The sequence below is a fragment of the Suncus etruscus genome, chromosome 17 (genome assembly GCF_024139225.1).
Source record: "Suncus etruscus isolate mSunEtr1 chromosome 17, mSunEtr1.pri.cur, whole genome shotgun sequence".
In the NCBI taxonomy this organism is placed as follows: Eukaryota; Metazoa; Chordata; class Mammalia; order Eulipotyphla; family Soricidae; genus Suncus; species Suncus etruscus.
Window position 1 is genome coordinate 46,160,807 of NC_064864.1, and position 24,597 is coordinate 46,185,403.

Genomic DNA, 24,597 nt, shown 5'->3' on the forward strand with positions numbered 1-24,597 from the left:
GGCTGTCTGCTCAGAAATAGCTCCTGGGGGGCCGGGAAGGTGGCGCTAGAGGTAAGGTGTCTGCCTTGCAAGCGCTAGCCAAGGAAGGACCGTGGTTCGATCCCCCGGCGTCCCATATGGTCCCCCAAGCCAGGGGCGATTTCTGAGCGCATAGCCAGGAGTAACCCCTGAGCATCAAACGGGTGTGGCCCAAAAACCAAACAAACAAACAAACAAACAAACAAAAAGAAATAGCTCCTGGTAGGCACGGGGGACCATATGGGACACCGGGATTTGAACTAACCACCTTTGGTCCTGGATCGGCTGCTTGCAAGGCAAATGCCGCTGTGCTATCTCTCCGGGCCCCTAATATTATTTTTTAATTAATAAAACTTTTGGGGGGGCTGGAGAGATAACATGGAGGTAAGGCATTTGCCTTGCATGCAGAAGTACAGTAGTTCGAATCCTGGCATCCCACATGGTCCACCACGTCTGGTGGGGGCAATTTCTGAGCTTAGAGCCAGGAGTAGCCCCTGAGCGCTGCCAGGTGTGACCCAAAAAACAAAAAAAAAATAAATAAAAACAACCTTTTGAGGGGCCAGAGAGATAGCACAGTGGGAGGGCATTTGCCTTCCAAGTAGCCAGTTCAGGACAGAAGATGGCTTGAATCCCAGCATCCCATATGGTTCCTCATGCCTGCCAGGAGTGATTTCTGAGCTCAGCTGGATGTAACCCCCCCCCCAAAAAAAAAAAAACAATTTAGAGAGGTCTCATAAGCAGTGTTCAGGTGCCAGGGTGCCACCCTCACAAATCTTGAAGTCCTCCAAGATCACACCTAGTAGTGCTCAGGTGTAATGGCCCCAAATGCCACGTTTCTTCCCAGGGCTGGTCTGGAGCAAGGGTCACTGCAGGAAATAATACAAAGAAAGCTGACAGTGAAACATGCGTGATTGAGTAGCAATCTGTCTCATCAAGCTGAGAGATGGAGCTACCTGCCAGACTGCAGTTAACCCCACACCACCCCCGGCAAGGGTGTAAGGACAAAAGGCTTATGCTGAGCCAGTCGGCCTGGATTTGCTTGATACTTACTAAGTCAGGAAAATCTCTGTTTTGGGTAAAACCAAGTTGTAAACAAACAGGTACAAAGAAACTAGGGATGATCTTCATTTTGGGTGGAACCAATTTGTAAATTGTAAACCATCACTCAGGGTTTGTAAATCAACACTTCCAGCACTGCCTCCAGTGATGCTGTGGGATCATGTGGTGTCAGGAATCAAACCAGGCCAGCCTCATGCTGCATTTTCATCACTATACTCAGGTTTCTTCTTACTCTTTTTATACCAAATATCTACCCTCGACTCTTATGTTCCCTCAGGCATCTTTTGTTTGGCCAGTTACCAGTACCAAATTATTGTCTTTTTTTTTTTTTTTTTTGGTTTTTGGTTTTTGGGTCACACCCAGGAGCGCTCAGAAGTTACTCCTGGCTCTATGCTCAGAAATTGCCCCTGGCCGGCACAGGGGACCATATGGGATGCCGGGATTCAAACTACTGTCCTTCTGCATGAAAGGCAAACGCCTTACATCCATGCTATCTCTCCGGCCCCCAAATTATTGTCTTTATTATTATAAGCAAAAATATGAACTAATGGGACAACAAAGAGGGGAAATAAATGTAACCACTTTCCCTTTGTTCTCCTGCTGGGCGAGCCATAACTCTCAGGGACAGAAATACAGAGATCACTTGAGCATGAAATACCAGACTTGGGGACAGGTGTAAATTCGCCTTGTTCTCCTTAATTCTGCCTACTCTTCAGGAAGGACTGCCTCCCCCTTTCCTCTGCAGCAGAAATGCTACCCCTTCACTCATGATGGCTTGTCTTAAGAGCTCCTTCCTGTGCCGGTCCAAGTAGAAACGAAATGTGTTGTTCTTTCTCTTTTCTCACATAATACTTCTTCCAGTGCTAGGTTGATTAGCCTTTGGCTTTACTGTGTACCAAGCAGAGATGTATAGTCTTCTCTTTCTCCCTCTCAGCTTTGTCTGAAGGAAGGCAGCAGGTGATGGAATGCATAAAGGATTGGGGGGAGGGTTGTATGGGGAAGAAGTCTTTTAGTCCTTTTTCACACAGTATGGATGTTGCTCAAAAAAACGGGTGTGAAATTTAGTCAGAGCCACAGCATGTATTTTCAATTTTCCAGGGAATTTCCTCTCCCTAACTAACTCTCAGCTTAACTCTTTCTTCTGTATAGTAAAATAACTACCCCCCAAAAATATATTGTATTTGCAAGTGGTAGAATAAAACAGGGATTTCACAAGAACTTTTTGAGATTTAAAATCTCCAACCTCTTGCCAAAAGTGGGGGAAAATTATGCTTATTCATATCTCTATTTTTTTTACTTTATTTAAAGAAATGCATCATATAGCTGACCATAATACTTGTTTCCAGATAAGTGAGAGAAAGTGGAAAATTTTATATTTTGTGAAAAATATGAACTTTGGAGTTGGCTAGTTCTTGTTTTAATTCCATTGCTACCATTTCCCTCATATATATTTTATTTGGGGGTATTGGATCACACTTGGTTATGCCCAGGAGTTACTCCTGGCTCTGCATTCAAGAATTATCTTGGCAGGCTCAGGGGTCTTATAGGTGCCAGGGATTGAACCCTGGTTGGCTGCAAGGTAAACATCCTACCTGCTGTATCTCTAGAGCCATACAGGAGTCAAACACTTGCCACATTACTGCTCACTTTGTTTTGATGACAGATATTTCAGGTGGCATTTCTGCTGAGATCAAGCTTGGTGCATATGGGGCAGTGCCAGAGTTCAAGCTTATGCAATCATACCTGTAAGGTAGCTGTATTGTCACTAAGGTATCCCTTGATCCTATCGCTGGGTAATCTTCTAATCTTCTACAGTTAATTACTGGACTTTTTTTTTTTTTTTGGTTTTTGGGCCACACCTGGCGGTGCTCAGGGGTTACTCCTGGCTGTCTGCTCAAAAATAGCTCCTGGCAGGCACGGGGGACCATATGGGACACCAGGATTCGAACCAACCACCTTTGGTCTGGATCGGCTGCTTGCAAGGCAAATGCCGCTGTGCTATCTCTCTGGGCCCTACTGGACTTATTTTATCCTCCATTTTTCATCTGTAACATAGAGGAAAACTTATTCTATTTTGGGGTGTAGTGGAAGAGGTTTGGGTTACAATTGGCAGTGCTCAGAGGCTGCTCCTGGCTCTGTGCTTGGGTATAATCACTCCTGGCAGTGCTCTGAGGACTGTGTGGTGCAAGGTATCAAACTTGGTTTGGGGGGTCGGAGAGATAGCATGAAGGTAAGGCGTTTGCCTTGCATGAAGAAGGATAGTCGTTCGAATCCCAGCATCCCATATGGTTCCCCGAGCCTGTCAGGAGCGATTTCTGAGTATAGAGCCAGGAGTAACTCCTGAAAGCTGCCAGGTGTGGACCCCCCCCCCAAAAAAAAAAAACTTGGTTTGCTTCCATGTGAATCAAGTACTTTGAATCTTGTAATATCTCTTTGACCTCAATGATCTTGTTCTTGTGAAGATTAAATAAAATGATATATGCAAGGTATCTAATAGAAAATAAGCCTTGCACTTAACAGACATCCAAAGACTTACTTTCTTCTTCAATCTTCTCACAAGACTCTGAGACTATCTTATTTTATCTTGTGCCATCTTGGATTAAAAACTCAATGAGTTTGCCATGTAATTAGCAGCTAGATATAGCATTTAGATTTTTTTTTTTTGGCTTCTCTCCCTGAATAATTGTTTTAAAAGAGAGAATTATTTCACATGTTAAGTAGAATCTTATTGGACATCCTCATTAAGCTAAAGGAGTTTCTATAAGAATATAAAGGTGGGGGCCCGGAGAGATAGCACAGCGCTGTTTGCCTTGCAAGCAGCCGATCCAGGACCTAAAGTGGTTGGTTCGAATCCCAGTGTCCCATATGGTCCCCCGTGCCTGCCAGGAGCTATTTCTGAGCAGACAGCCAGGAGTAGCCCCTGAGCAATGCCGGGTGTGCCCCCCCCCAAAAAAAAGAATATAAAGGTGGGGCCGGTGAGGTGGCGCTAGCCAAGGAAGGATCGTGGTTCGATCCCCCGGTATCCCATATGGTCCCCCCAAGCCAGGGAGCGATTTCTGAGCGCTTAGCCAGGAGTAACCCCTGAGCATCAAATGGGTGTGGCCCAAAAAAAAAAAAAAAAGAATATAAAGGTAAGAAAGACATAAGATTTACCTTACTCAATTGATCTGAAAACTGAATGTGCTTATGATTTTAAAAAGTCAGGGGCCACCCATATACTCCGATAACGCCACGTGACTTTATTTCTTGTTTGCTTAGGCACATTAAAACGGGAAAATACTATACATACAAATAAGTTTTTATCTAATAGAGATGGGAACACACAAATCTTGTAGTGCAATGGGACCTTACACCCTGAACATTGACATAATGACCTGGCACAGGCCTCAGAAGAATGGGCATTCTCCATTCACCCCTGATCTAAGGAAGACATCTACGAAACATCCAAGGTTGTCTATAACATCACCTGGAGGCAATCCTCTACCAGGGAAGACCCTACCGCTGCTCTGACATCGACTACTCAAAAGAGACTTCCCTTAGCACTGAGAAGACTTAACAACAATAATGACCTGCTTACTGGACTGGGCTTTCTGTATTGCCCCTTAATTGTGAGGTGAAACTAGAGGATACTCCACACCAGCCTGACTTCAATGTAGGATGTGCAGATTCCAGGATCATTAATACAGAAACCTGATGCCAACAATAGAGATTGCGTGAAAAATAAAACTGTATTGGTACTACAGACAATGACTTGGATTGAACAAACTAGTTTGCCTGGAGCCTAGAGTTGGTCTTATGCCAGGAAACTTCAGGGGTAGGGTCTCATTTTATTTAGACCAAGGCTTTTCCTTTCCATGTCCCCATATTTTGGTGGGCCTATGCAAACAATATTTGCCACTCTAACACCATTTTACTATAATCCTTTGACTCTAACCCTTAAAAAAAAACCTCTTAAACTTTTGATGTTAACTTAAACCAATATGCATGTGCATGAAAATATAAAAAAAAATGCTATGCCTTCAATGTTTAAGGAGTCACATAAATTTTATGGCTTTAGATTGCTTTGTGTACTGCTAAGAAATGTTATAATGTACAACAATCTGGGGACTTGTGGACAAAGTAATTGTACATGGGTTCTGCCTTATTTTTCTTAATGTTCTTTGTAAGTTCAATATTTAGGCGTCATCAAGGGGATTTCTTCTGAGAACTCTGTTTATGGGCGATTGATTGTCCTTCCACTGTAACTTTACCTTGTCCTCTTTGCATCATTGTTCTCATAATTAAAAATTAAAAATTAAAAAAAGATATTAGGAAAGAAAAAAAGAAAAAAAAAAGTCAGGGGCCAGAACAATAGCACAGTAGATAGGACATTTGTTCTTGCATGTGGCTGACTCAGGTTCAATCCCCCAGCATCCCACATGGCTTCCCAAGCCTGCCAGGAGTAATTTCTGAGTGCAGAGCTAGCAGTAACCCCTGAGTATAGCTTCATTTCTCCAGATAATGCCAAGTAGTGGGGGCTTACCCTAAGCTTCCAGCTCTCTTATCTTTTCTTTTCTTTCTTTCTTTCTTTTTTTTTGGGGGGAGGGGGGCCATACCTGGTGGTGCTCCTGGCTCTGTGCTCAGAAGTCACTCCTGGCAGGCCCGGGAACCACATGGGATGCTGGGGATTGAACCACCGTTTGTCCTGGATTGGCTGCTTGCAAGCCAAACATCCTACCACTGTGCTCTCTCTCCCTTCCAGCTCTTTTTTCTTTTGGGTGTATGTGTGTGCTCCATGGATCAAACCCAGCCTTTGCAAAGGTGGGTGGTGCTCCCAAGCATTGCTCAGGAGACACAAGGATCCAAAGACAACTGGGCCTGCAGTTTAATACTTGGCTTAGCGATGAAATGCTACTCAGATACCATGAAGATCCTCTCTAGGGCTACATCTGGCAATGCTGGTGTGAGTAGAGTGAGGATACTAGATGGTGCCCAGGATTGAGTCAGCATCAGCTGCATGCATAACCCTTTCATTATCTCTCCAGCCCCCATTCTTTTTGTTTTGGTTTGGTTTTGGCCACACCTTCTGCTTCTCATAAGTTATTCTTGGCTCTGCACTCAGAAATTACTCCTGACAGGTTTAGGTGACCATATGGGATGTCGGACAGACCCGGATTGGCTGTGTACAAGGGAACCTTCCCTGCTATGCTATCACTCCAGCCCTCCAGTCCCATTTTTTTATTGAAGTCTAATTAATTTTAATTAAAGTCTAATTAATGTGCAGTAAAATGCACAATCCTTGGGTATTTCTTCAACACATCTATACAAAACCTCTTTATTTGTTCTGTCCTGCAGGATATACTTTCATTTCTCTCTTAGTATGTATTTTAAAAAATTTACCTGTAGGGGCCGCAGTGGTGGCGCCAGGTAAGGCGTCTGCCTTGCAAGCGCTAGCCCAGGACGGACTGCATTTTGATTCCCCGGATTCCCATATGGTCCCCCGAAGCCAGGAGCGATTTCCAAGCGCATAGCCAGGAATAACTCTGAGCGTCAAATGGGTGTGCCTCCCCTCAAAAAAATAAATAAATTACCTGTATTAAAGGGCTAGAGTGATAGTACAGTAGGGAAAGTAGCTTATCTTGCATGCACCCAACCTGAATTTAATCCCCAGAACTCATATGGTCCCCTGAGCCCACCAGGAGTGATTCCTAAGTACTGAGCTAAGAATAAGCCATGAGCATCGCCATGTTTTAGTCCAAAACCCAAAACTAATAATAATAACAATATAAAGTTCACTCGTATATCATGAGTGCTTTTGTTCTTATTTATTGAATAGTAGTTAATTTGGGGGGTTGAGGGGTGTTTGGGGCCACATCTGATGGTTCTCAGGGGCTACCCCGGGACTTTACTTATGATGTAACAAAGTTTGTGCTCAGCCCTTTGTCTTCTCTCACTAGTCCTGAGTAGCAGTTGTCAAATTTATGGATAAACTGAGAATTTATCCATTTACATTGTTTCCAGTTTTTTTGTTTTGTTTTGTTTTGTTTCCAGTTTTTGTCTTTAAAAGAAAAGGGCTACACCAGAGAGATAGCACAGTTATTTTTATTGAAGTATAGCTTCAATTTTATTGAATTTTTATTTTATTTTATTTTTATTTTCTATTGTTGCATGTGGCTGACTCAGGTTCGATCCCCTGATCGAAGACCTGATAGGATGTTGAAACACCTTGCACGTGGCCGACCAGGACGGACCCAGGTTCGATCCCTGGCATTCCATATGTTCCCACAAGCTGCCAGGAGTAATTTCTGAGCTCAAAGCCAGGAGTAACTCCTGAGTGCTGCCTGGTGTGGCCCAAAATCAAAAACAAAACAAAACAAAACAAAAAAAAAATGAAAAGAGCTGGGTGCCAGAGCGATAGCACAGCGGTAGGGTGTTTGACTTGCATGCAGCTGACCCATGATGGACCCATGTTCAATCCCTGGCATTCCATATGGTTCCCAAATCCTGCCAGAAGTGATTTCTGAGCACAGGGCCAGGAGTAACCCCTAAGTACCCAGCTGTGGCCCAGGAAGGAAGGAAGGGAGGGAGGGAGGTTAGAGGGAGGGAGAGAGGGAGGGAGGGGAGGGGAAGGAGGGGAGGGAGAAGAAGGGGAGGGAGGGGAGGGAAGGGGAGGGGAGGGAAGGGAAGGGATGCTATAAACCTTACAAGTTTTTATGAATGTATGTTACGTAAGAGTTAAAGTTGCTAGGTCATATAGGGTAGATATGCATTTAACTTTAAAATGAAATAGTTCTTCAAAGTGACTGTACCCCACAACTGTCTGGTTTCCTCCCCAGAGGGGCTAGGCTTTTCAAGTAAGGATTTGGCAGGAGAGGGAAACCCACATTACCAGTGCCCTTCCTGCCAGAGTACAGAGGCCTGACTTGTACACTTTAGAAGCTAAAACAGGTGTTTGAAACTCAACTCCAGTCTCCCTGTTTGCTGCCCGCCTCCTGAGAGACTGAGGCTTGGCCATCATAGTTCAGATCTACTCTGATGGATGCAGGATTAGAGGCATTTGCAGAACATCACTGCATAATAGTGTGCAGTGAGCCATTGGAAGTATGTAAATGAACTCTAGTAGAGGGGCCTATGGAGACCCAAATGCTTCTTGACTAGGGTACCCATCTCCACCCTTGCTTGTTGCCCCCCACGGTTTTACACCCATTTTTTCCTCTTTTTTTTTTTTTTAAAGCTGTGTGAGTAGAAGTACTTCCCTTGGGCTCGGAGAGATAGTACAGCGGTGTTTGCCTTGCAAGCAGCCGATCCAGGACCAAAGGTGGTTGGTTCGAATCCCAGTGTCCCATATGGTCCCCCGTGCCTGCCAGGAGCTATTTCTGAGCAGACAGCCAGGAGTAACCCCTGAGCACCGCTGGGTGTGACACAAAAACAAAAACAAAAACGAAAAAGTACTTCCCTTAGTAAAGTAGTAAAGTAAAGTAATTACCAGCAGCCTTTAGCTAGGTAGTACTTGATAATTGATGTGTCAAATCCCATGGGACATAAATAATTTCCTTGTAAGATCTCCCTCCTTTCACATTCCTTCATTATTATTGTTGCAATGTCAGGGAATCACATATTTGATTGGTTGTGGTGCTTGCACATTTAGTTGTGGGGATTGCCAGAAAGTTATGCATCAGGTTTTGGTGCTCACACATACTTGATTGGTACAGCCGGAAATAGCTTTTGGTGCCAAAGTTCACAAACAGAGCTGCCAGACTCAAGTAGCAAAGTTGCCAGGATTGTGCTCTACTCATGTGGCAGCACTGTAGATTGTTCCTGTCAACTTAGTTCAGAAGATAGACATGCTATTCCCCAGGAAATTCCCTCTTTTGTGTGTGTGTGTGTGTGTGTGTGTGTGTGTGTGTGTCTGTGTGTAAGAATTGTGCCACACCTGGCAGTGCTCAAGTATTACTCCTGAAATGTTGCTAGAGTTGCTCCTCATGGTGATCAAAGGATCATGCAGTGCCAGGGACTGAACCCAAATCTACATGCAAGACATGCACTTTAAGGGCCAGAACGGTGGTGCAGCAGTAGGGCATTTGCCTTGCACGTGGCTGACCTAGGACAGACCGAGGCTTGATCCCCCAGCTTCCCATATGGTCCCCCAAGCCAGGAGCAATTTCTGAGCTCATAGCCAGGAGTAACCCCTGAGCGTCACCGGGTGTGGCACCAAAACAAAAAAGGCATGAACTCTAGTCCTTTGAGTTATCTCCCAAAGCCTTCTAGATTTTACAAGCTTCTATTTTTATTAAGATTTGGGGGATCTAGGGGCCAGAGCGGTGGCGGTAGAGGTAAGGCGTCTGCCTTGCAAGCACTAGCCTAGGATGGACCGCAGTTCGATTGCCTAGTGTCCCATATTGTTCCCCCAAGCCAGGAGCAATTTCTCAGTGCATAGCCAGGAGTAACCCCTAAGCATCAACAGGTGTGGCCCAACAAGAACAACAACAACAACAACACAAGATTTGGGGGTTCTAATTCTCAAGGGCCAAAGGTTAATGCAAGAAATTATGTAGGATCCCAAAGCCAAGTGATTTAATGTAGCAAACATGTTATTTATAATAAATTTTTGTCATTTTTTTCTTGCTGAAGAACAACACTTTTTTTTTTACTAGACTATAAGAGGAATTTATCTTGTAAAAGTTGCTTGAGGTGTAATGTCTGCATAAAGCTGGAGTAAATTCTTCTATTTTAAAGTATAGCAATAGCAGTTTTTAATTTCTCCTGGGCTTTCCAATTGCCTCTAAGTTTGGTCCTGGTCTTGTACAGTGCATGCAGAGCGCAGTAGATAAAGGTCCACAGGTTTGCCTGTATGTCGCAGCCTAATTGCTTTCCTTTCAATATGTGCCAATTTCCTCTAGCAGAAAGAGAACTAGTTTTCAGCGTTGATACGCATCAAACTTGCGCTCTTAGTAAGACAGATGGATCAGTCTGTCCTCGGGCCTTTGTGATATGTTTGAGGCTAGTCCCTGTGGGCCTTATTTAGCCCTGCTGGCCTTGTTAAAGGGCTTCACTCTTCCTCTTGGATTAAAAAGGAACCTGGACAAACCTGATGCTTAAATTGTGGAACTAACAGTGTTTAGTACTGGTAGTAAGAAGAGGGTGCAGAAGATACTTCAGTTCTAGGACATTTGAATTTAAATTGCCATCTAAGACACTTAGTTTATATATGTATATATTAATATACCTATAGTTCTATATGGTCTAAGACTGTAATAGAATATAATTTGGAGTTGTGATAGGTTATATTTAAATTCAGCCTCTTTCATGTAACTGGGCAAGTCACTTAATCTTTTAGAGCTTTGATTTTCTTATCTGTAAAATGGGAATAGTAATATATTTTTCCAAGTTGTAGGGAGATAAAATTAATAACCTATATACAAATAATTATGCTTCTTAATCTGTTTACTACTGCTAATATCTGAAGCAAATGGAGGTGGTTGAACTGAGTGATGGAAGGGAATACTTTTAAGAATAATAAATATGGGGGCCAGAGAGATAGCATGGAGGTAAAGCGTTTGCCTTGCATACAGGAGGACGGTGGTTCAAATCCGGGCATCCCATATGGTCCCCCGAGCCTGCCGCCTGCCAGGAGCGATTTCTGAGTGTAGAGCCAGGAGTAATCCCTGAGCACTGCCGGGTGTGACCCAAAAATAAAAAAAAAAAAAAAAAAAGACTAATAGATATAAGCTCATGTCTCTTTCTGCCAGGATTTATGTCTCATATTGGAGAAACTTTTTTTTTTTTTTTTTTTTGGTTTTTGGGCCACACCCGGTAACACTCAGGGGTTACTCCTGGCTATGTGCTCAGAAGTTGCTCCTGGCTTGGGGGACCATATGTGACACCGGGGGATCATCCAAGGCTAGCACAGACAAGGCAGGCACCTTACCTCTAGCGCCACCGCCCTGCCCCTGGAGAAACTTCTGATGTAAACTTTCCCCCTAAATATGCTGCCTTTACATGCAGCACTAGCCAAGGAAAGATCGTGACAGCTGTTCGATCCCCCCACCCCCCACCCCCGCGTCCCATATGGTCCCCCCAAGCCAGGGGCAATTTCTAAGAGCTTAGCCAGTAATCCCTGAGCATCAAACGGGTGTGTGGCCTGAAAAAAAAAAAAGAAAAGTTAAATCGTCCCTGGCAGGCACAGGGGACCAAGTGGGATGCGGGGATTTGAACCACCATCCTACTGCATGAAAGGCAAGCGCTCTACCTCCATGCTATCTCTCTGGCCCCTTGGCTTGTGTTTTTATTGGTGGGGGAGAGAAGGGAAGAGGAGTTGTTTTATTTATTTTAGGTAATTTGGGCCACATCTGGCTATTTAGGACTTATTCCTGTCTCTGAGTTCAGGAATCACTCCTTGTGTATTTAGGGGACTATATGGAGAGCTGGCAATAAACCCAGGTCAGCTGCATGCAAGGCAATGTACCCTATCCTCTGTACCATCACTCTTTTATCTTGGTTTGTGTTTTTTGGGGGTTACTCCTGGCAGTGCTCAAATATTACTCCTGGCTCTGTACTTAGAGATCACTGCTGGTGATGCTTGGGGGACCATATGGGATATTAGGGATCAAACCCAGGTTGGCTGTGGGCAAGCAAGTGCCCTACCCACTGTACTACTTCTCTGGCCCCTTGAGCTTTTTAGGAATAGCCACAACCAGTGATGCTCAGGGCTTACTTCTGACTGCACTTAGGGATCACTCTGATGTGTTTGGGAAATCAAATGGGTTGCCAGAGATCAAACCCAGAGTGGCCACATGTAAGGCAAGCACCTTGCCCACTGTACTTTCTCTTTGACCCCAGAATTAAGTTCTTAATCACTTATCACTGATTAAGTGATTAAGTGACTAATAATTGATGAAGCTTGGTACCATGTAGGGTGCCAGGGAGCAAACCCGGATTGGCCGCAAGGAAAGCAAACACCCTACCTGCTGTATTATCACATCTCCACTCCCTCTTTTTTGGGGGGCTTTGTTTTTGGGTCACACCCAATAACCAGGGATTACTCCTGAGTGTTTTCAGGGGTTATTACTGGGAGGCTCGGGGGACCATATGCCAGGTAGGCCATAATGCAAGGCAGGTGCCATATATACTGTACTATCTCTTCACCTGTGCCCTCCCCCCCCCCCATTTTTTTAAGTGAAGGCTAAATCTGACCTTAGGCTGACTAGAATATCTCTACTGAACAAGGAGTAGATTCTAAAAGTGAAAATTTCCATAGCAGAGATTAACTAAAAGAATCTTGCTGGGGCCGGGCGGTGGCACTAGAGGTAAGGTGCCTGCCTTGCCTGCGTTAGCCTAGGATGGACCCCCAGCATCCCATATGGTCCCCCAAGCCAGGAGCGACTTCTGAGCACATAGCCAGGAGTAACCCCTGAGCATCACCGGGTGTGCCCCCCCCCAAAAAAAAAAAGAATCTTGCTACTAGCTCTATATGTTGTAATGAGATTTCAGACCTGAAAAAATAAGTTTTTTCCTGTCATAATTTTCTTTTCCTAAGGAGAGGTAGATCTATATTTATAAAGAAAGAAAGGTAAGTAGTTATGTCCTGACAAGACATTTGTGCCATAAAGTATAGGAAAAAAATTTTATTTTTCATCTTGAACTTTTGGGGGCCAGTATATCACGGGGAGAGAGTTCATGCTTAAATAATAGAGCCACCACCAGCAGTGCTTTAGTGGCCTCCTAGTGTCAGTGATCAAACTCAAGGTCTCTCACATGCTTTACTACTTATGTTATCTCCCTAACCCCAGGGGAAGTAAGTTTTTGCTATCTCGGGGTGGAGGGGCCTTTATCCTCTGTACTATATATCTCTCTGCCCCTTTGTTCTTTTTTTTTTTTTTTTTAATCACACTTGACTGTGCTCCAGGCTTAGTCTGGGCTCTGTGCAAGAGGCGTGCAATCAAGAGTGCCTTAACACTACCCTGGGCCACTATTTTGATATAATAACCAAAAGGAGCATTGTTCCTTCCCACTGGACTTAGTTTTCTCAGAAATCCCATTTGCATATCATTCTGGAGCTTGCTATAACCTTTACGAGAAACGTTTTTGGGTACAGTATAACCAGAATATTAGAATATGAGTGTCTAACACTTCTCCTAAAATGAAATATATAGGCATTGTCAGAAAACCATAAGAATTTTTGCTCAGTTTTGCTCCATGTCTTTGGATACAGAAATGTCAAGAGGGATAATTAAGTAAACCTGTTTTCCTTTAATCATGCTCTTAATTATTATTAGTCTGTTACATATAACCATCTTATTAATGACATTCTGCCTGCAGGATCATGAACCAATATTTATGGAATGAAAAGCGAGGGTAGGGTTAGGCTGGTGACCCTCTAGAATGGGTAAAGTAGGCTCTGAGGGCAAAAGGGTCGAGACAGGCATTTCTGAAGCCAAATGGTGTTGAAATAATATATCACAGACCTTTTTCCTTGTCAGCGTAATCCAATTGAGAATGCCCAACTGCCCCTAATAAGAGTCATTCAGGAGTGAAAGAGCTTTGCTACCAGGGAAAGCCGCTTATGTGTGCATTTTGGCTCAGGAATGTGCCAGCCCAATGCTGGCCAAATGAGAAAAGGCTTCTGTGAATCAGAGAACACAAACCTCCTGAGAGGACGGTGCCTGCTTTCCTGTAGAGTAAGAAGGGGGTGTTCTCTTTTGTCTCTAGAGTACTTGATGCCACATGGGGAGGCCTTTAACATTGATCATCAAAGCAGGTGACAACTCAGCTGTGAAAAGAGAAAACTGTGTCAGGATTCATCCTGACATGGGTTAGATTATCTCATCATCTGAGAAGACAGAAGAATTGAGGGATTGCTACAGATTAATAAACTGACATTGAGTCAAACTGAGATGGCTTGATTATATTATAATATAGGGCACTTCTTACTTTTGGGAGGGCGGGGCTAGACCTGGCTGTGCTTGGTCTTATCCAGTCTTATTAGGGATCACAACTGGTGGTATGAGGGGACCCTATGGGGTGCTAAGGCTCAACCCAGGCTGGCCAGATTCAGAGTAGGCATGCTATCCCCTGTACTATCTCTCTGACCCACGTTTTTGCTGTTGAGCAAAGTATGAGTGGAATATCACCAAGACATCTCAACTTTGTTTTGGTTTAAAGTTGCCACTGAGCTCCTCCAGAAAGAGTTAAATAATTCTTATTGAAATTATTATATGGTACTCAATAGCCATAAAGTAGAACCTAATTGGGGTTTTTTTTGGTGGTTTTTTGTTTGTTTGTTTTTGTTTTTGGGGGGCCACACCCAGTAGTGCTCAGGAGTTACTCCTGGCTCTCTGCTCAAAAATTGCTCCTGGCAGGCTCAGAGGACCATCTGGGGTGCTGGGAATCGAACCCAGGTTAGCTGTGTGCAAGGCAAATGCCCTACCGATTTGCTATCGCTAGGGCCCTGGACCTAGTTTTGATTTTAGAAACACATGGCCTCAAGATTCATGGTATTCTAGAATCCCAAGTTTTCTTTCTCTGATTGAATGTTGAATTTTTTTTTTCTTGTACCCAATTCCTTTTTGTCTTTCCTATCTTAGAACATGAATCAGTCACCTTCAGGACACCCCTCTACCTGATCTGCACTCTGTTTACTGGACTGTTTGTGCCTTGAGATTGATAGCCTTCCAGGGCGGGAATCTTGGCTGGTTGGTGGAAGTGTCAAATGTCTCCTGGGTTGTGAAATTACTCAGCCTACTTACTATGAGTCTCATCATGACACCCTACTCTGAGCACTTAAACAACTCTGAATCATTCTACTGAGGAAGATCCAGACAATTAACTCTTGATCCCATGCAGAACAAGCCAGGAGGTAGAAGACTAGAAAGTTGGTTTGCTTGTTTTAGGACCACACCTAACCATTCCTTTCTGGCTCTGCACTCAGAAATTACTCCTGGCAGGCTCTGGGACCATACTGGATGCTGAATAAACCCAAGTTGAATCTACGTGCAAAGGCAAACAATGCCCTACAGCTAGTTGTGCTGTTGTTCCTGTCCCCTAAATGCTTTTTTATATACATATCACTATGTACTATGCAGCAATTTATGAACCTAAAATGTTTTTTGATGTATATCTTGAAATAAATTTTTAAAATACCCAGGGGCTGGAGAGGTTCGATCTCCAGCATCCCATATGGTCAGGGATGGCAGGTATCAAACTCAGGTTTGTCATGTACAAGGCAAACTTTCCACTTGTACTATCACTCTGACTCCATGAAAAAATAATTTTTTTTTTTAGATTTTTGGGCCATACCCGGCAGCGCTCAATTAAGAGTTGCACATTTTTTAGTTATGTTGCTCATATGTACTCCAGTTGATAGCTCAACAGGGTCTCCTTCATGGTCAAGGTAGTTGAACTTCTCTTAGTTGCATTGCCTACCAAGGAACACACAGTTTGGTACATGCACATTCTTGTTACAGCATTGGAGATCCCAAACAACAGAACTCCTGGGAACATGCTTAGTATGTGGGGGCCAGCACTGGGAATTAAACTAGGCCTCATATTTGTGAGGTAAGCATGGGTCCTATAATTTATTTATTTATATATACATATATATATATATTTTTAATTTTATTTAAATTTATTTTGGGGTCATATCTGGCAGTGCTAAGTGCTGAGGGTTCTGTAGTCAGGTATCACTCTTGGTAGGCTTGCGGTACCTATGTGGTTGGCTATGTGCAAGACCTTGCCCTTTATAGTCTCTCTCTCTTGGCCCCTGTAATTTTTGTTTTGTTTTTGGGCCACATCCGATGATGCTCAGGGGTTACTCTTGGCTATGCACTCAGAAATTGCTTCTGGCTTGAAAGATCATATGGGATGCTTGGGGATCGAACCACAGTCTGTCCTAGGTTAGCACGTGCAAGGCAAACACCCTACCGCTTATGCCATCGCTTCAGCCCTATTTTTTTTTTTTTGTCTTGTCTTTGTTTGGGGGACCATACTTGGCTGTGCTTAGGCATTACTCCTGGTTCTGCACTCAGAAATTATATTGGTTGCTGGGGATCAAACCCAGGTCAGCAAAAACATCCTACCCATTGTACTATCACTCCAGCCTTTCTTGTAATTTATTTTAAAATGTAATTTATTTTAGTCCTGACTAAATTATAGTTCTTGTTTGTTTGTTTGTTTGTTTGTTTTGGACTACTCCCAGTGAATAAACGCAAGGGGTTATTCCTGGCTCTGCACTCAGAAATTGGTCCTGGCTCGGGGACCATATGGGACACTAGGGGATCAAACCACAGTTTATTCTGGGTCAGCCACGTGCAAGGAAAATGCCTTACCACTGCACCATCACTCCAGCCCCAAATTTATTTTAGTTCTGACACCACTGAACTTAGATGATATAAAAGTATCACACAGCTTTTAAGTTGGGGGCAGAAGAGATAGCACAGCAGATAAGACACATGCCTTGGGCCTGGAGAGATAGCACAGTGGCGTTTGCCTTGCAAGCAGCCGATCCAGGACCAAAGGTGGTTGGTTCGAATCCCGGTGTCCCATATGGTCCCCGAGCCTGCCAGGAGCTATATCTGAGCAGACAGCCAGGAGTAACCCCTGAGCACCGCCGGGTGTGGCCCAAAAAAAAACCCAAACAAACAAAAAAAAAGACACATGCCTTGCATGTGGCCTACCTGGTTTGATATTCAGCATTTCTTATGGTCCAAAGCCCTACCAGGAGTGATCCTTGATCAGAGAGAGAGTCAGGAGTAAGCCCTGAATACCACTAAATGTTACCCTTCCTCCCCCCCAAAAAAGAAGAAACTATTAAGTTGCAGGACTGGGATTGAGCCTCACTCGAAAACCTTTGTTTTAGCCTATGCTTTCAACTTCTAGTTTTAAATATAACATTCACTGATGGCATTGTATGAATTACTTAATCTTCCTAAATATACTTTTGTTTTGTTTGGGGGCCATACCTAACAGTGCTTAGAGGCTACTCTCATCATGATTTTGGGTGTCTGAATTTTTAGGGATCAAATTCAGGCCTTCTGCATGCAAACCAATCGTCCTAAGGCTTTTTTTGTTTGTTTTTGTTTTGGGGCCACACCCAGTGACACTCAGGGGTTACTCCTGGCTTTGTGCTCAGAAATTGCTCCTGGCTCGGGGGACCATATGGGATGCCGGGGATTGAACCCAGGTTCATCCTGGGTCAGCCTTGTACAAGGCAAATGCCCTACTGCTGTACCATCACTCCAGCCCCTCAACCTAAGTCTTAATTACTTTATTGGCAAATAATTTTTTAATTAATTTATTAATTTATTTTGGTTTTTGGGTCACACCCAGCAGCGCTCAGGGATTACTCCTGGCTCTACTCTCAGAAATCGCTCTGGCAGGCTCAGGGGACCATATGGGATGCCGGGATTCAAACCACCAACCTTCTGCATGAAAGGCAAATGCGGGCCCGGAGAGATAGCACAGCGGCGTTTGCCTTGCAAGCAGCTGATCCAGGACCAAAGGTGATTGGTTCGAATCCCGGTGTCCCATATGGTCCCCCGTGCCTGCCAGGAGCTATTTCTGAGTAGACAGCCAGGAGTAAGCCCTGAGCACCGCCGGGTGTGACCCAAAAACCAAAAAAAAAAAGAAAAGAAAAGAAAAGAAAAGAAAGGCAAATGCCTTACCTCCATGCTATTTCTCCAGCCCCCAAGGCAAATTATTTTTAATATTTATCTTAGCTATATTATTCTAATATTTAGAGGATTTTTTGGAATGACTGGTTAAAAATTAGAGTTTTTTCGTTTTGTTTTTGGGCCATACCCAATGATGTTTGGGGGTTACTCCTGACTGCACTCAGCAATCACTTCTGGTGGTACTCAGGGGACCATATGGGATGCTGGAGATTAAACCTCTCCAGCCCCTGGGCATTTTTTTAATTATTCAAGATATAAATCAAGAAACATCTTAGGGGCCCGGAGAGATAGCACAGCAGTGTTTGCCTTGCAAGCAGCTGATCCAGGACCAAAGGTGGTTGGTTCGAATCCCGGTGTCCCATAGGGTCCCCCGTGCCTGCCAGGAACTATTTCTGAGCAGACAGCCAGGAGTAACCCCTGAGCACCGTTGGGTGTGACCCAAAAACCAAAAAAAAAAAAAAAAAAAAAAAAGAAACATCTTAGACTCATAAATTGCTGCATAGTACATACTGATATGTTTATAGAAAAGCATTTAGAAATTTTCGAACCAAGAGATGATAGTGAGACCAGCACCTGTCCTGCATACTGGTCTATGAAAGGGGACAGTTATAACCTCTAGTGTAGAGACCAATGATTTTCTACTTTTCTACACCAGTGGATTGACATCTGTCTGTGAACTGGTGGTTGAAGACCACTGTTTTACATCATTATTTTCTTTCATTGGAAGGACACAGGAGTGATGGTGATAATGAAAGTTTCTGGTAGGTTCACTCAGGAAAATCCAGTTTTCTAGTTTTCTATCATGAAGTGTCCATTAAGCATTTATGTACAGACAGAAATGCTAATTATAATATATAATTCATCTTATTTTGTTTTTACTCCATACCCAGTGGTGCTCAGAGTTTACTTCTGGCTTTATATTCAGGAATCATTCATGGTGGCTTAGGGCATCAAATAAGATTAACCTGGGTCTGGCATGTGCAAGACTGCTGTATTATCAGTCTGGCCCCAGCTCCATGAAATGTATATATTTTAGCAGTCAGATATTCCAATTATATAACTTGACATATGAATTTATGATTAGATGGCTCTTGGTAGGAGAGAAACGAATGATCTCGTGTCCATTGACTGGATCGTCAACCTGATGAGGCCACATTAAGTGAGTTCTGTATGGGACTCGGTATTGCTTCTGTGTGGGATAACTCTGCTCCATTTCAGGGCTCTCAGGCTGGGCTCAACCTTCCCCTTGCCAAGTCTACTCCCAAACCTATAAACAGATACTTATAGCAACTCTATTTTTAATTGCCCCAAACTGGAGAATCAGATGTCTTTCAACTAGGGAATAGATAGATGAACTGTTATACACACATGCAGTGGGATACCACTCAACATTAAAAAAGGAACAAGTTAGTGATCTGTGCAACTGTTTAAATGAATCTCAAGGCTGGGATGCTGAGTGGAAATCAGTCTCAGGTCACTCACTATACAATTTGGTTTATTTATATGACTTCCTTTTTGTCTTTGTTTTTATTTTTGGGCCACACCGGCGGTGCTATTCTTGACTCTGCATTCAGGAATTACTCCTGGTGGAATAGGGGGACCATATGGGATGCAGGGGATTGAAACCAGGTTGGCTAAATGCAAGGCAGGTGCCCTACCCACTGTACTATCATTTTGGCCCCTTAAAATGACTTTCTTGATAAAACTACAATGGTAGAGGATAAGTCCATGATTGAGAGGTTTAGAAGCAGAGCTAGGATGCAATTACCAAGGGATAACAAGTATCTGTCTAAGCTATGAAGCTATCCTATATCCTAATTGCTACAGAGTAATTTCAGAGATCTGTTTGTGTATTAAAATTCATATAACTTGGGGCCGGAGAGATAGCATGGAGAAAAGGTGTTTGCCTTTCATGCAGAAGGTCATTGGTTCGAATCCCAGCATCCCATATGGTCCCCTGAGCCTGCCAGGAGCGATTTCTGAGCGTGGAGCCAGGAGTGACCCCTGAGCGCTGCCAGGTGTAACCCAAAAACAAAACAAAACAAAAATTCATAGAAATTTTGTAGGATACTTGTGAAGTGGAGAATGTAGCCTCGAAGAAAGTGCTTCTAACACTGTTTTGCCTACCTCAGTAACCTAGGGAAGTCCCTGGATGGGATTGGCAAAGTCATCTGTGAGCACTACCTGTCATAGATGCTAGTGTCCCAGCATCCATATAAGGCAGCTGTCCTTCTTCACCTGAAGTATCCTTTAGGAACCAGGGACTCAGGCTGAAGTGAGGAATTCTCTTTGAAGGAAAGTCAATTCTCACCCTGGCCTGATTTCCCAGGAATGTCTCCTTCTTCACAATAAAGAATTTAAGGAGACAAAATAGTGAAGTAAAGGGCCAGAGCAATAGTATAGTGGGTAGGGAGTTTGCCTTGCACATGTGGTCGACCCTGGTTTGATTACCAGCATATCATATGGTCGCCTGAGACTGCCTGGAGTGATCTCTGAGTGCAGGCCAGGAATAACACCCGAGCTTCCAGGTGTGGTCCAAAACAACAACAAAAAATTTGTGAAGGGCCCAGAGAGATAGCACGGCAGCGTTTGCCTTGCAAGCAGTCGATCCAGAACCAAAGGTGGTTGGTTCGAATCTCAGTGTCCCCCGTGCCTGCCAGGAGCTATTTCTGAGCAGACAGACAGCCAGGAGTAACCCCTGAGCAACACCGGTGTGGCCCAAAAACCAAACCAAAACAAAACAAAACAAAACAAAAACCAAAAAAAAATTTGTGAAGTAAAATAGTTTATTTTTGGTTTTGGTTTAGGTATTTGTGCTACTTTTGGCAGTGCTCAGGACTTAACTCCTGGCTCTTTTTTCAGGGATCACTCTTAATGGGCCTCAGGGGACCATTTGTGATGCCAAGAATTAAACCCAAGGTGGCTGTGTTCAACACAGTTGGCAAAACAAGCACTATACCAAATTATTATATCTCTGACCCTAATTTAAAGAAATTTGGAATCAAAGAGATAGTACAGCAAGTAGAGCACTTACTTAACTTGTACCAGATAAAGAAATTTACTTAGAGAAATGTAAGTGGAGAGAAAAAATTTCACATTCAAGAGAGAACATGGGAGGCCAGAGAGTACAGTAAGTAGGTGCTTGCCTTCCGCACACCCGACCTGGGTTCAATCCCTGTGCCATGTATGGTCCCCCAAGCCCACCAGGAGTGATTCCTGAGCACCTCTGACTTTGGTCTCCTCCTCCAAAAAACATGTTTTCTGTCCCACATCAAGGTTCTTTTTCCAATCTTGTCTTTTCTATCTTTGGTATACAAAACATAATCATTATGGGATTTTGTTTGTTTGTTTGTTTGGGGGATCATATGGGATGCCAGATCTTATCAGGTCCGTCCTGGGTTGGCCACATGCAAGGCAAATGTCCTACCGCTGTGCTATCTCTCTGGTCCCCATAATCATTATGTTAACAAGACCAATTGTATGAAGTAAGTTTGTGTTCTTAAATCAACAAGACTAAATAACTAATTTTTGGTGTGTTTTTCAAAGTATATTTTGTATTTCTTTACTCCAAATACTTTTATGCCTTTTTAACCCTTAAACGAAGGTTTTTCTCTAGGTTATTTCCCCCACCCCCATCCCCTGAATGGTACATTTCTGGGTGGGAGTATTGGGGGATGAGAAACAGGTTTTATACAGCTGATGTGATCACTGTACAGACAAGCTCTGGAAAATGCTAACCAGTCTGCCAATTAATTAAAGCATTAATCTGAGTTGCAGCCGGTCCCAGGGAATGTTTACCCAGAAAGGGGGTGATAGAAATTGAGTGGGAAGCTCCCTGTATTTGTATGAAAATGAAGGTGCTTTGGATATCCAGCATCCTTTTTTGTCTCTTAAGGTTGGCAGTCTTTTTATGTCCCAAAATCTTTCTGGCCTATCAAGGATGCCTTTTAGGGAACTAATCATCTGAAGATAAAATATGCACAGCATCATATAGAAAACAAATAAATAAAACCCAAATAAACCCCAAGCAGAGTAAAATATGATTAATGTTGCTTCTTAGACCTGGAGTGAAATGGTCTAAATTCAGGAATATATGCCAATAATAATGTTTTATAAAAGTTAAAATGGATTTGATTCTATGAATTTTGGAGAGAGATGTGCATGGCAGGTGATTTAAGGCAAATCATATCTGAGTTTCATTGTATCTGAACAATCAAGATAGCGAATGTACATTTATCCCTTTGCTTTCATGGGCAGACAGAGACTGAAAAGTGATTAGGACCTTCTGAGATTACCCATAACTTCCATGGATAGGGGTGGTGCAAGCTTTTATTCCTTTTATGTTCATTTTTCTGCAAAGGACTATTCATTTCAAGGTTTTGAAAGACTAAATTACAACCTTCTCAGGGTGTCCTACATTCTCTAAAAGGCAACACCTTGACCATAAGACAAAAGACTAGAAGACATAATGACAGCAGCCTTCTTTGGAGACCTCTTTAGCCACATTTGTTGTACTCAAGATAAAGTTTGCCAAAGTATAAGGAACAGTGGTAAAGTAGACATGGAAAATTAGCCCAGTGATATGTAATCATATTTTTAAAATGTTCATTGTTTTTAGTTCATTGTTAAATATATTTAATGTATATTTTATCTTTTTTATAAAAAATATTTTAAGCAGGGCCAGAGTGATAGCACAGCAGTAGGGCATTTGCCTAGCATGTAGACAATCCAGGACAGACCTGGTTTTTGTTTTGTTTTGTTTTGTTTTTTTCATTTTGGTTTTTGGGCCACACCCAGCAGAGCTCAGGAGTTACTCCTGCATTCCATATGTTCCCCTGAGCCTGTCAGGAGCAATTTCTGAGTGTAGAGTCAGGAGTAACCCCTGAGCACTGCTGGGTGTGACCCAAAAACCAGAAAAACTATATATACATATATATATAAAGCATAATAACATGGGTTTTTTTTTTAATCTTTCTCAAACATTCAGGACTTTATTGAAAATTTTACAGGTAAAATGTGTCTTTAAGACACAGAGAGAAATAGTACATAGAGTAAGGCACTTTCTTTGTATGCAGCTGACTTAGATTCAATCCCTAGCATCCCATATGATCCCCGAACATTGCCAGGAGTGATTCTGTGATTCCTGGGTACAGAGCTGGGAGTAACCCTTGAGCACCATTGGGAATGATCCAAAGACCTAAAAAAAAAAAAGAAAAAAAAGATTGCATCTGGGATTTGATTTGTAGCAATTGAGAGGGAGAAAAATTAATCCAGCAACTAAGATCTCTAACATCAAAGTAAACAAGAAGGGACTTTTTCTAGGGTTCACCACCTTTTTTTATAACATTTCTTCATTTCTGTTTTGTTTTGTTTCTTGCAGGACTTTCAGAAATTGAGCCCAATGTGTTCCTTCGTCCCTTTCTGGAAGTGATTCGCTCTGAAGATACCACTGGCCCTATCACTGGACTGGCACTCACCTCTATCAATAAGTTCTTGTCCTATGCACTCATAGGTAAAGTCAACATTAGATGACTATACTTTATTTTTTCCCTCTTAGGGCTTTAGACATTGAGCTGATGATACTGGAAAGCTTTTCCTAGTCATCTATTTCCTTGCAGAACAAAAATAGAGTTGTATTAGTTACTCATCATGCTAACTGACTGAGGTTATACAGAGTAGAGAGGGAGGGTAGGGAAATTTCTTTAAGACTGGTTTCAAAAAAAAAAGGACTCTGGTTTCATTGTGCTTTGGGGGTCTGATTTGGTTTGTTTCATTTCTAAAGTTATTTTTTAAATATAATGCTTAATATAAGAAGGAAAAACAATAAAGAGGTACCTGAAAAATTAAAGTTCAGAGAGATGGTACAGGGGCCGGAGTGATAGCACAGCACAAGGCTTTTGCCTTGCACACAGCCGATCAGGGACCGACCCAGGCTCGATTCCCAGCATCTGGAGCCTGCCAGGAGTTATTTCTGAGCACAGAGCAGGAGTAAGCCCTGAGCACTGCCATTGTGGCCCAAAACAAAACAAAACAAACTCACAAAAACAGATGGTACAGCTTACCTTGGTTGCAGCTAATCAGGGTCCCTAAACACCATCAGGAATTATTCCTGAAACCAGACGAGCATCATGGGAATGGCCCAAAAACAAAAAGCCAAAGGGAATGCATAGTGTCTCTTCTGTCTCTCTCTAAGCTTATCCTCCTTTCTTTAGATAAATAGTATTCTCTATTTAGATTACTAATTACTAATTATTTAGATAAATAGCATTATCAAAGCAGGTCTGAAAGTCCGAGGATGTAGCTCAGTGATAGAGCATTTGCCTTGCATATGTAAGAATTTGGGTTTAGGGGCCGGAGAGATAGCATGGAGGTAAGGCGTTTGCCTCTCATGCAAAAGGTCATCGGTTCGAATCCCGGCGTCCCATATGGTCCCCCGTGCTCGCCAGGAGCGACTTCTGAGCATGGAGCCAGGAGTAACTCCTGAGCACTGCCGGGTGAGACCCAAAAACCAAAAAAAAAAAAAAAAAAAAAGAATTTGGGTTTAATACCCATCACTGCAAAAACAACTACCAAGTGTTCCTTTCTTTACATGTATACAAGTATACTATGTACGTATATATGCTTTTATACATGTAAGGAAAGGACATTTAATATATAAAGTGCCATCATTTTTTTTTTGGTTTTTGGGTCACACCTGGCAGTGCTCAGGGGTTATTCCTGGCTCTAGGCTCAGAAATCGCTCCTGGCAGGCTCGGGGGATCATATGAGATGCTGGAATTTGAACCACTGTCCTTCTGCGTGCAAGGCAAATGCTTTACCTCCATGCTATCTAATTTGGTTTTACTTTTTTGTTTTGTTTTCTCTTTTGGGTCAC

At 42.9% G+C, this 24,597-nt stretch overlaps 1 protein-coding gene across 3 annotated transcripts in view; it reads left to right on the forward strand.

Moving 5' to 3' along the window:
* The window catches only part of GBF1 (golgi brefeldin A resistant guanine nucleotide exchange factor 1), a 166,201-nt gene that overhangs the window by 96,991 nt on the left and 44,613 nt on the right, over positions 1–24,597 (forward strand). For all 3 annotated transcript variants that reach the window (XM_049790789.1, XM_049790787.1, XM_049790788.1), the window contains exon 4: positions 23,104–23,235. In XM_049790789.1, coding sequence (XP_049646746.1) covers positions 23,104–23,235 — 132 coding nt within the window. The remainder of the gene's footprint in view (positions 1–23,103; positions 23,236–24,597) is intronic.